The sequence below is a fragment of the Ipomoea nil genome, unplaced genomic scaffold, assembly GCF_001879475.1.
Source record: "Ipomoea nil cultivar Tokyo-kokei standard unplaced genomic scaffold, Asagao_1.1 scaffold1576, whole genome shotgun sequence".
NCBI lineage: Eukaryota > Viridiplantae > Streptophyta > Magnoliopsida > Solanales > Convolvulaceae > Ipomoea > Ipomoea nil.
Window position 1 is genome coordinate 4,362,854 of NW_017618004.1, and position 13,104 is coordinate 4,375,957.

Below are 13,104 nucleotides of genomic sequence, written 5' to 3' on the forward strand. Positions count from 1 at the left end.
TTTTTTTTTTTTAGTATTACTTAATTTATTATAATATAATATATGTTTATACATAATTTATTAATCTATTGAAACACAAAGAGTAAGCGACTCGATTTATTAAAACTATCAATAATCAATAATAATAAGTATATTATTATAATTTTTTAAAAATACAGAATATATTAATAATAATTATTGAGAAGCATAACTAACGTTCTCTGTTTTTTTTTATAGGGTCAGGAATTCAGGATCCTAGACGGAAAGCAGAGTGAGTACCCTTCCCGCGCTTAGAGCTCTAGGGTTTAAGCTTTACTTCAAGTACCACCGTTGCAGAGATTTTTCACGAATTTGGGACCATCAAATTTCGGTGTTTACCACAATGGAGGTGGATATGGAGACTTCCCCCAGCAGCTTTGACCCCGAAGATCTCAGTATCAGACAGCGCTTTCGTCGATACGGGTAAGCAGTCTCGGAGCAATTCTCAGCTTTTTCCCCGACTCAAATCATATTTCATTCAATTTCTATGGGATTCCTTGCTCGTTTAGCTTCTGCATTTCCATATCTACTTGAATATTGATGACTTTTCCAAATTAAATCATCATTAAGTTATAAAAGAGAGTTGTTGGGTTGAACCTTTGCGCTTGGGGTTCCAGAGAATTTTTTTTCCTTTGTTCTGCCAAACAGTCGCAAAGTGGGCTCTTGGTTTAGCTTTCAGGTGGCCTCCATTTATCACTGAAATGTGAAAAGAAATTCATTTTTTTTCCATCTGTCAGAAGGTCAGAGAAAGAAAGAAACAAGAGAAAAAACTAATTAAAGCTTTAGTCTTAAGTGCCAGAATTTGAGCTATAAAGTCCTTAAGGTGTAAATCTGATTTTGGTATAGCCTATAGCAAATTGGATTTGATTTTTTAATTTATCCATACAATATAAAATGTTCTGGATAGCTACAGGTCTTCCATATTAAGTGTCTTTAGATGGGAAATGTTCTTTATGTATATATTTGTGTGTATATTCACATGCTTGTTTGATTTCTGACATGCATATCTGTTTTGCTAATGAAAATATTTGGCTCATGGTAAGCTAGACTTTTAGGGTATTCTTATCATAGATAAACATTGATCTATAAGTACCATATGCAGCAAACGACATTCTCCTTCTAGCCTATCTCCGCACCGAGAAAAATCAGCTGATAGGTTAGCAGAGGTTAGGTCAAATTCAGCTCTTTTTCTGGAAAGTATCAAGCAAGAATTTGAAAGCCTTCATAGTGATCATGTAACAACACCTCTAAAGATGCAAAATGACACAAAATGGAGATCTTCTCTCGAGAGCCATGTAATTTCCGGGACAGATTTTGGTGTCGATGCCACTCGCCAAGGTGGAAGCATTTCCCTTAAAACATGCAAGGAGGAGCATGATGCAGTGGTAGATGATGAGGGCACAACCTTTTCTTTATTTGCTTCGCTATTGGATTCAGCTCTTAAAGGTTCTCTTTACTTTAATATATCTATCTTATCTTTAATATTATATCTGCATAAAAAAATGTTTTGAAAGTCTGATTCTTCAATTTGAGCATAATTCTTCCATCACTAGTTCAATCTTCAGATTACATTAACATGTCCATTGCAGTTGTATTGATGCAATACTCTTGCTACTAGGAAAGAATATTAAAGATCCCAACTAGTAGTTTCTTTATTATGTTGTCCTTGGTACTTTTCTTTAATTTTTAAGGAGATTCTGTGAGACACTTATCAATAACACACAGAAAAGAGATTTTTAGAAAGAATCACATTGCAAAAGTTTCTTAATACATGTATCTTTTTTAAAAATCAAATCAGTTAGCTGTGAGTTTTATTTTATTTTTGCCAGGGCTTGTGTAAAAAGTAATCATTCTCAGTTTTTCACTAAATATTTTGTTTTGACAAGTTTATCACTCTGTTTAGTTTGCTCTGAGAAATCAGAATATCTCAATGTTCAAGCTTGTCATCAGTAAGCTCCTTTTCTGCCATTTGCGTAACATATGCAATTTTCTATGATGCAGGGTTAATGACTATACCTGAATTGGTATTACATTTTGAGAATTCTTGCCGCAATGTTTCAGAGTCAATTAGGTGCCTTTCTTGTTCTAGATATAATTTTTTTAATGATTCTATTTGCGATAAGGAAATATTGGATTTACTATTTACTACTAATATAATAGTTCCTTTGATTATCCTTTTGCATGACCTGTGGGCTAACATGAGCTTTTTCTTAAAAATTCATCTACGTATACAAGGTTGATTGAATATTGCTGTTGTTAGATGCACTAACTTGGTCAGGAAATTCTCAAATATGTTGGCCTTTGATTACTTTTCTAGTCAGCATCTATGAGGGATGAGGTTGGGTCTAATATCCTCATTTACCCTTCATTGAAAATGAAAGAAAATCATGCAGTAGTTATGTACTAGTCATCTTGCCATTTCTTCTGTATGTAGTGCAGTGTGCAACTGCCTAGGGTAAGATAAGGTATTAACGTACTTTGAGATTTCATCATACCATGACATTGAAGCTCTCATGTATGCATGCATTTAACATGAATGTTTGAGTTGCTGGGTCCTGGTATTTCACTTTGTTGTGCAGTTAAAATTGCTGACTAGTACTGCTTCTTTCTATTGTTTGATTGCTTCTTCAACTACTTTTTCTTTTAGATTTGGGTTTAGTGGAAGGCACAGAATTGTGGAGGACAAATTGATGAAGCAGAAAGCAAGATTCTTGCTTGATGAGGCTGCATCATGGTCTCTCCTGTGGTACCTCTATGGAAAAGGTAACAAGTCTTTAGCCATCATCTGTATTATGCTTTGATATGTTCATATTGATCATTGATGTATAGGAAATACTTGGTTTTGTTTGTGCTTTTAGGAAGTGATCATGTATGATTACTTATTTGACTGACCTACAAATTACCATATTATTGTTTCCCAAGGAATTAAATGCATTTGAAGGTGTATGTTGTGTGATTGCTTATTTGACTGACTTCACATATAGCCACATGATTGCTTCTCTTTGAATTATATGCCTTTTGAAGTGTATATATGCATACATGAATTTTAGATACATTCTTGAAAAGTTGGCACATTGTTGGTACTCCTGTTTTCTCTGCTGATGTCAGGCATCATTTATGCTCTAATATTAATGTGTTTTGAATATGAATGTGCAGTCAGAATGTTATTTATTTTCTCTAGTCCATTAATGCTGCATCCAAATTTGCAATATAAATATTTGAAAGTTTGAACTTTATAGTGATACAAATATGAACTTTTAGATTTTCTGTTGCAACTATTGTTTGTGGAAATCACATTTTTGATCTCTAAGTGATGCGGATATGGAAAACTCATTCCTTCAATTGTTGGCCCTTCACTTTTGGTTCCTGGGTATCAAACAAATACAGTGAAAAACTTATAATTTTAGGTCTTCTTGAGTCTAAGCATCTTTACACCAGCCATTGATGTCACTTCCTCACTCTAATTCCACTGCACATTACTCATTTGGGGGACTAAAAGCATCACTTTGGCAAAACTGGATGCACCAACAGAAGTGCTATTGTTCCCCTATTGTTTTATCTTCTGGTCTTGTATTTTGGCTCTATAACTACAATATTCTTTGAATTTCAAAATTCCCAAATAAATACTGGGATGTATGAATCTTCTAGTTATACAAATATGAACCTTAAGGTTCTCTGATGTAAATAATGTAATTATTGGTTTTATACTTTTATCTGCTGGTCTCGTATTTTGGCTGTCACTAGTAACATTCCTTGTGTTAATTTCATTATTCTTCATCTTCATGAAGGTTGGATATAATGTTTATATTTATTCACCCATTTTTTAAAATCTAATAATTTCTTCATTTTTTCACAGGAAATGAGGAACTCCCCAAGGATCTAATGATGGTGATGCACCTTCTGTTCTCAAGACACTCATGATTGTTAATCCCTGCTAATAATTTATGTACTTTCCTCGATATTTATTTCCCTATTTCCTTTTCAATATCTTTATTTTATCTTTTGGTGTTTACAGTTCCCAACAACTTCACATTTGGAGGCTTGCCAGTTTGTTAATGGAGATCTTACTGCACAGCTCTGCCTTCGGATTGTTCAGTGGCTTGAAGGGTTAGCCTCAAAAGCCCTTGATTTTGACAAGGAGGTAATGAAGCTGCGAGACACATTTATTCTGTTTATTTTATGATATTATCTATTTTTATGACCATTAGATATGAACATTTAGTTAATGTTGTAAAAATATCTTCCAAGTATACAGTCAAAGGTTTCTTTTATTTTTACTTTTACTGTTAAACTATCCCAAATACTCGATATATTTTTAAAAAATGAATGTCCTGATGTGAAAACTTCCTTCAAATTCTTTTTCTTAGGGGAAGCATCAAAATGAAAGTCTTGTAAAGGAAAAATTCAAATTAAATGTTGGATAGTGGCAGTTTAATCAGACATACTTGTCTTCATTTAGGTATTGAATTATGATATTTTGTTGGATCCATGTTGTCGAATCCATCTTAATTTTATATTGCAGGTGCGGGGTTCTCATGTAGGTACATATCTCCCAAATTCTGGAGTTTGGCAGCAGACTCAACGCTTCATAAAGAAAGGTTCTTTGAATGCAAAGACAGTTAGTCATTTGGATTTTGATGCCCCAACACGAGAACAGGCTCAACTATTACCCGATGACAAGGTATATTCTTACATAAAAGTAGTTTTGTGCATATTTGCATCGTCAGTCTTGGCCATTTATCTTCTCTTGGATGACATATGGGTTTTATTTTGGGGATTTTAAATACATTTTTTCTCAATATAACTATACAGAATTTAATGTAAATAGCCATAGTTTTTTGCCATTGACTCCCTTATGCTCTTCACTTGAGTTCTCTAATTTTATCAACTTTTATCTTCACTTAATTTCTTTGTGTGCATCTGCGTAATGGTAAATGACTACCTGGATAGTATGAGAATTGAGAAATATGTTGCAATTATATTTCTATTTTGCCCTGTTTTATGACGTATGGAAGCTTGCATAAGATTATCACAATCACAAGCTTGCTAATTTCAAAAGTTGAATCTTGAGCAATTGGGTGATGCTCTCCTTGAGCTATGAAGTTTATAGATGGATTAAAAGTTAAAAGAGTAATCTTTACGAGATTAAAATTTTCAGTTGTTAATTGATTATTGTGGGGTATTTTCCAATAGTTGGTGCCATAGAAGTTTAAGTGATAAATTAGGGGTTCTCTTATCTGAAATATAAATTTCTTGTGCCCACAGAAGCAAGATGAATCACTTCTTGAAGACGTTTGGATCTTGATAAGGGCTGGCAGACTGGAAGAAGCATTCAACCTCTGTCGTTCTGCTGGACAGGTAAGCCAATAGCTTGACAAATTCAATTTCCTTAAACATGCTTTTATTTCCTCAAGTAAATGGGTGTTTATTGTGATCTCAATTTTGTTGTAAACAGCAATGGAGGGCAGCTACTTTGTCTCCATTTGGACGGTTTGACCAGAGTCCCTCCATTGACGCCCTGGTAAAAAATGGAAAGACTAGGACTCTGCAATCCATTGAACTGGAAACTGGCATTGGTCACCAGCGACGCCTTTGGAAGTGGGCTTGTTATTGTGCATCAGAGGTAGATGGAGCAAAAGTGTTAAAATTTCCCTGTTCAGTATATTACTCATCAAATTGTTTGTCATTATCTTCTGATTCCATTATCAAAATAAAAAAATAAAAAATCTTCTGGTTCCTTATTGATGGGTTTAGTCAACTCGGTGTACTAGTTCATAGTACCTAAATAATAAATAGTAGACTAGATTTTTAACGTGAAAATCCAAAACGGAAAAACCAAGGGTCTTTTTGAGCCAAGTTGAGCAAGATGGGTTTTATTTTTTTGTAGTTGATGTGTACATGTATATGGTGGGCTGTTAAGAAGCCATTGATGGAGACTTCATTGTTGTAGATGAGACATTGTGGAGGAAGAAGAGAGGAGGGTAGGGCTGGAAAGAATCTCTAACGAGTCTCAAGACCAACTATGTATATTAAGAGGGGTCTTGGGTTGTATAAGAGTTATTAAATGGACACTCCATTCTTGTAGAGGAGACATCATGGAGAAGGGGGGGGGGGGGGGTAGAGAGCTGGAAAAGAATCTCTAACTTGTCTCAAGACCCACTATTTAAATTATAAGAGGGGTCTTGTGTAGTTCAAGGGTCATATTAAATGGCATACAATATTAATGAGGGGGACACATTTGTTGTCTTGGAATGTGGTGCAACTGTTGAGTTATCTTGTCTTTGTCTTGTCAAATGTATCAGATTTAATCTTCTAGATGAGACCAAACGATGAAGGATAATTATTTAGGATTTGGCAGGATACCATCATTCCATCACTTACCAAAATGTGTTTTATATTATCCTCACAGTTGTATCTTGTGCAGTCTATTTCTGGATCTAATAAAACATGGAAGTCTGACTAATGTTCTTTTGAGCCAAAAAGGAGAACCCACGCACATTTTAACTTGTTCTATCAAGCAGACTTATACGGAGTACTAGCTTTTTTTTATTAATCATCCTCTCAAAGGTGTTAAGTTTGTTATTATAATAACTAGATTTCAATTCAGAAGAATATTAGGGATCACAAAAATATCCATTTGATGTTTGTCCATTCAGTGCACATGGTCAGATTTTCCTCAAGTAATAATTTGATTTCTTTTATGCTGAAGCAAATTGCAGAGCAAGATGGAGGTAAATATGAAACAGCAGTGTATGCAGCACAATGCAGTAACTTAAAGCGCATTCTTCCAATTTGTACAGATTGGGAGGTATATCTCTTTCTTTCCCCTCTGAAAGTGCATTCTTCCAGTTTTAGTTTTTGTTTTAGTTTTAGTTATTTATTTATTTTTATTTTTTAAATTTATTGATATTTCAATATTTGGGTTGCCAATGGTGGTTTCTACCAACCACACATGGCCTCTTGAAGCAGGCATGTTAGAAGCTGTATCATGCTTTGAAAACCCAGTTGGTATGTTAAGTTTCATGACACTTGATTTTTTCTATTTTCCCAGTCTGCCTGTTGGGCAATGGCCAAATCATGGCTTGATGTTCTGGTTGATATTGAATTGACACGCCTGCAACCGGGTGGAAGAAATCAGTTCAAAAGTTTTGAAGAAGCACTTGACCAAAGTCTGGAACAGGAAAATGGTGCTTCTCAGCCAATAATGGGTTCAGATGGTTGGCCACTTCAAGTTGTGAACCAGCAACCTAGGCACATTACTGCGTTGCTTCAGAAACTACATTCCAGGTAAACATATGGTACTTCTCTGTGGTTATTATTAGCAGTGACTCTTCCCAACCTAATCATTTCCTTAAAATTTGAATATAACAGTGACACTGTGCATGAAGTTGTTGCACAGTCATGCAAAGATCAGCAGAGACAAATTGAGGTAACAATCTCAATGGAGGGGGCTTATGTATTGCATATTTGCATTTGAAACATACTGTTGTGCATGACTATCCGACTGTTTTAATTGGGCTGCTGACATTTGAACTTTCATTGCATTGCATTGCATTGTTTATGTAACTGAAGTTTGTCAACAGATGAATCTTATGCTAGGTGACATTCCTCATCTGCTAGATCTTATCTGGTCGTGGATATCGCCAGCTGAATATGATGAAACTGTGTTCAGGTAAATTTTCTGCAGCTGAGCTCATTTTGTTGACTAATATTGTTGTACGTCCATCTGCAAGTTTTCTGCCATGTTCTACACTTCTGCACTCTGCTTTCTTATTGTCATACATAAGATAGTTGTACATATGCCTATACTGCTTAGTCTGAGATTCTATTCAGTTAAGTTTATGCAGCAGAGCTCAATTTATGGACTTTGGTTCTTAGTCCTTGTGCAAATTTATGCCATACTCTACACTGCTTAGTCTGCATGACTTTAATATATCTGCATTATCTTTAGTCTGATATTCTTATTCTCTTTACTAGCTTATTATCCATCTTTCTTTTATTTTATATTTAATCAATATTTTTATAATGATAATGAGCAGTGTTCTCTGTCCTTGAATGTCAAACTTGGTTCACAAAAGGGGTTTGTGTCTTAATAGAATGAATGTTACTTTTGGTTGTTGGTGGTCCTTGTTAACATGGAGATAATTATGTAATTGGTAGTTCTTGAACGTGTACCATTGTGAAATACTACCTTAGTTGATTGAGTAGAATTCTTAAGTACTTATGGAGGACTATTCTTCCGTTACCAGGCCTCATGGTGATCCACAGATGATGCGTTTTGGCGCACATCTAGTGCTTGTAATTCGGTATTTACTTGCTGATCAGATTAACGATGTCTTCAGAGAGAAGATAATGACAGTTGGAGATCTTATTATTCACATGTAAGTGCTTCAACAATTTCTCTCTCTCTTTTTTTTTTTTTTGCTTTGCATTCCAAAAAAATTATTATTATTGTTAATCCCAAGTTTTATTGTTTTTCTTTTAGTTTTGTTCTGCACTCCTTCATACTCTTGAGTGTTTTTATTGTTTTCCCTTTTATACTATCTGAAAGAACAGTTAAATATTTTTATGAATTAGTTGATTTTTTCCAATCTGTACATATATTTGCTCTTCTGAAATATTCTGGCTGATGTTATTTTAAAGAAAAGAAGATTACTGTTTCAAACCACCTATCCATGAAAAACAAGTTACTTTTTGAATTTTCTGGGTATAAAATTTTTCATCCATTAATTTACACACCTGTCTTAATATCTGCTTACTTATACTATTAATTAGTTTTTACATTACCCTTCACCCCAAACCATATTTTATGTCTGTCACTGTCACATTATTGAGTTTTCTTAATAAATTAACTACTGTCACAGCTTTTTTTTTTATTTTTTGGTTATCATAGATATAACATGCTCACATTCTTTATGAATTCGAACTTCAGATATGCTATGTTTCTTTTTACGAATCATCATGAAGAGTTGGTTGGCACATATGCATCTCAACTTGCTGCTCATCGTTGCATCAATCTGTTTTTGCATATGATGGAGTTACGTCTGAACAGCAGGTGATGAACAACACTGCAGAATTTCTGTTTTCTTACCTTACCCATTTTCTTATGAATTGTTTTTTCTTTTTTTTGTTCAACTTTATTTTGCTATTTGTAGTTAGTAGGTTATCAGATGAGTGCATCTTATTGTTGTTTAGGTGAAAAAACAATTCTTGGAGTTGTTTTGGGTCAACGTTCATCCATTCGCTTTGTTAATCCCCAATATTGGCACTTAATAAAACGAGTATAGTCATAGCTGTAATTTCCTGTCAATCCTGTGCACTTTTTCAAGGGAAATTACACAAAACAGGGTAGAATGGATTAGCCATTAAATGGCCTAATGTTGCTGTAATATTGATATAATTTAGTTTTATTGGATACACAATTTCCTTTTTTAGGTATATAATTTAGCTGCGTAGAGTCAATTATGATATGGAGTCTTAATGCTTTCTGATACACCACCAGTAGACATGGTAACTCCTGATTAAGATTCCTACCAGTAACAGGGTTGTTTTAGATAAACAGAGTGATATGAAAGTCTATTTAGAAAATATTTAAAAGGCCAGAAAATGCATTCCTTTTTTATTACCTAACCAGTATGGATGATGAAAATTTGGAAGCATTACTTTGATCAATTATAGTTTCTTTTGTCCTTACTTGGTCCCTCATCAAATGTCTCATGCCCTTGCTCTTTCCACTGCCAACAGTGTCCATGTCAGATATAAGATCTTTCTTTCTGCCATTGAGTACTTGCCATTTACTCCGGAAGATGATTCAAAAGGCAGTTTTGAAGAAATCATTGAGAGGTTTTTGTTATTTTTCTGAAGCATAATTTATGATTCTATTACAACATTTATTTGTTAAAATTGAGTTGGTAAAGTCAAGAATGATTTTCTTGAGTGCAGGGTTTTATCAAGGTCCCGAGAAATCAGAGATGAAAAATATGATAGCACAAACAATGTTGCAGAGCAACACCGGCTGCAGAGCCTTCAAAAAGCTATGGTTGTTCAGTGGCTTTGTTTTACACCCCCCTCTACAATCAACAATGCAAAAGATGTTAGTGCCAAACTACTTCTTCGGGCATTGAGGCATAGGTATTTATTTACTTTTTTCTTGTTCCCTTCCAAATTTTTACATTTACCCAAGGGAACAATGATAGACTTTACATTTTGTAAGTGAACCATCACCAAGTCCTCTCTTCTTGTTTGGTGGATTACTTTCATTGTTCTTTTCCATAAAGTTTTTCTATGAATGTGGTTGAATATGTGCTCTCTTTATGTAATTGAAATTGCTGTAATCACTTCTGTAGCAATGTACTTTTCCGGGAGTTTGCTCTTATTTCAATGTGGAGGGTTCCAGCAATGCCAGTTGGAGCACACACATTACTTAGTTTACTTGCTGAGCCTTTGAAACATCCAACTGAAGGTGTTTCCACTGACGATTATGATGCTTCCGCGAATCTGAGAGAGTTCCAGGATTGGGTATGATTTTGTAATTGTTTACTAAGTTTGTTATCAGCTCCTGTATGCTGTGAGATAACACTCCTATTCTGTCATGTCAAACAGAATGTATACTACTCATGTGATGCTACATACCGGAACTGGCTAAAAATTGAACTAGAGAATACAGAAATTTCTCCACTTGAATTATCTGATGAGGAAAAGAATAGAGCAGTAACAGCAGCTAGAGAAACACTGCAGACTTCTTTGTTACTGCTTATAAGTAAGTGAACCTAAAGGATGTGAGATAGTGTGAGATACATAATCACAACTGTTTCTCCGATAGATTTCTTCCTCACTTTCTGCTCTGTTTTTTTAATTCTTATTTTAATTTTCCGTGTGTTTTAGGAGAAGGAAATCCTTGGCTGGTTCCAACTCAAGATCAAATTATATATGAAACAGATGAACCAATATTTCTGGAATTGCATGCTGTTGCAATGCTGTGTCTATCTTCAGGTGAATGTATGACTCCAGATGCCACCTTGTGTGCAACATTGATGAGTGCACTCTATTCTTCAGTAAGCGAGGAACAAGTGCTAAACCGTCAGTTGATGGTATGTTCCTACCCTTTTTTGAGAGATATCATAGATAATAAAAGATGTGAGGATACTTTCTTTACTGTTGGCATCTAAGGAAACGATAAATCAAAAAACATTAAATTGTTAATGCAGGTGAATGTCTCCATTTCATCTAAGGACAACTACTGCATTGAAGTTGTTTTACGCTGCTTGGCGGTAGAGGGTGATGGGCTTGGATCTCCAGAGCTCCATGATGGTGGTATTCTTGCTACAGTGCTTGCTGCTGGCTTCAAAGGTAAATAAAGGCAATTTTCCAGTTCTCTGAAAATGTGGAAAAAGAGGAGTTTGTAGAAAGATTTGTACAATGTAGTATGCACATCCTTCACCCAAGTTCTGATTCTCATTAAAGTTCATTTTTTCACAATGCAGAAAGTAGTCCATAGAAAAGATAAATTGGAAGGAGAATACTCTTGTATTAACTGGCAATGTATTATTGATGAATTAATTGCTTATGGTTACAATATGCAATTATGATAGTGACTTGGCTTGATGTAATTTTGTTTCTTCAATGCAGGAGAGATGCTTCGTTTTCAAGCTGGAGTAACAATGGAAATCTCTAGATTAGATGCATGGTATTCCAGAAATGATGGCACTATCGAAAGCCCTGCTACATATGTAGTGAGGGGTCTCTGTCGCAGGTGTTGCATTCCTGAATTAATTCTCCGGTGTATGCAGGTAACCTAATATGTCCGAAACTCACACTCTCAATCCATTTTCTCCATATTATACTATCTGTTATGTATTGTTGAAATGTAAACTTTCAAATGCAACCATCTTTGTTTCAGCTTTTGCCTTTTGGTCAATAAACGTCACCATCTGTGTTTCTAAAACCATTTTTATAGGTTTCTGCCATGCTGATGGAGTCTGGCAAGCCACCTCAAAACCATGATGAGCTAATTGACCTGGTCACTAATCCCGAAACTGGATATCTTAATCTGTTTAGTCAGCATCAGTTGCAGGTAAGACACGCTCTCATGGAAATCAACTTTAAATCGTTAAAAATTCCAAGCTTTTCTTTATTTTATGAGCTTTCAGGTTATTGCAATTAATTATTGCTTGAAACTTCGGATAATTTTCGGTTAACCGACTGAACCGACAAAGTTCGGTTAACCGTTTTCGAACCGAACTTTTTCGGTTCGGTTAATGGTTAAAGAAATTTTAAAATTTCGGTTAACGGTTAATTCGGTTCGAAAGGTCGGTTAACTGAATTAACCGAACGGTTAACCGAAGTTTTTAATATATATATAAATAATAATATAAATATAAATACTAATACTAATTTGAAGTTATGGTTTTTGGAGTTTATAATTAATGTTTTTGTATATTTTGTTATGAATTTATTATGATATGTATTTTATTTTAATTGAATTTATTATTTTAGGTGTTATTTTTAGAATTTTAAATTTTAGCTTTTAAAAGTTCGGTTAATCGGTGAATTCGGTAGAGCAAATTTCGGTTCGGTTAATGGTTAAAGAAAAAAAAACTTCGGTTAAAACGGTTCGGTTAACCGATTGAACACCCGTAGGTTGGGTTGTGTCTTTTCATTTCATTTCATCTCATCTTCTAAGTTGTAATTGCCAGATATTGAACCTGAAATTTGCTTCTTTATTGCAGGAATTTTTATTATTTTTAAGGGAATATGAAATTTACAAGATGGCGCTTGAGGAGTCCAGTAATTTTTGATCATGTATACTGAATATTGGAAATTTGGAATTGTGAATTGGGATAGTGTAATGTTAAAATTTAGCATATCAGTTATATGCCTGTTTAATTATTCATTTTTAATTGGCATATGTGTCAAATAAGCTCCATCTACTATTCACAAGTGTTCAATTAACCCCTTGTTCTATAATAAGATCTAATTGGCAATGTTACAAAAATTGTGTCTAGGCGCCAATTAATTGCTGCCCGTGCTGCCTCGAAATCAACTTTTTACGTGGCCTGGGAATATACATTGCAATCTTTAATCATA

The 13,104-nt window shown here is 34.5% G+C and overlaps 1 protein-coding gene across 1 annotated transcript; it reads left to right on the forward strand.

Moving 5' to 3' along the window:
• The first annotated feature begins 214 nt into the window (after positions 1 to 214).
• Positions 215 to 12,950, forward strand: LOC109190416 (nuclear pore complex protein NUP107). Its single transcript, XM_019340890.1, has 24 exons — positions 215 to 441; positions 1,121 to 1,464; positions 2,020 to 2,089; positions 2,666 to 2,781; positions 3,875 to 3,906; positions 4,034 to 4,159; positions 4,541 to 4,699; positions 5,284 to 5,376; positions 5,474 to 5,641; positions 6,728 to 6,826; positions 7,070 to 7,305; positions 7,390 to 7,447; positions 7,602 to 7,690; positions 8,268 to 8,399; positions 8,951 to 9,073; positions 9,763 to 9,861; positions 9,961 to 10,149; positions 10,365 to 10,536; positions 10,621 to 10,777; positions 10,903 to 11,108; positions 11,226 to 11,367; positions 11,647 to 11,807; positions 11,975 to 12,091; positions 12,747 to 12,950. Exons 1-24 carry the CDS (start codon positions 362 to 364, stop codon positions 12,813 to 12,815), a joined length of 3,237 nt encoding a protein of 1,078 aa, XP_019196435.1. The 5' UTR covers positions 215 to 361; the 3' UTR covers positions 12,816 to 12,950.
• Positions 12,951 to 13,104: the final 154 nt, after the last annotated feature.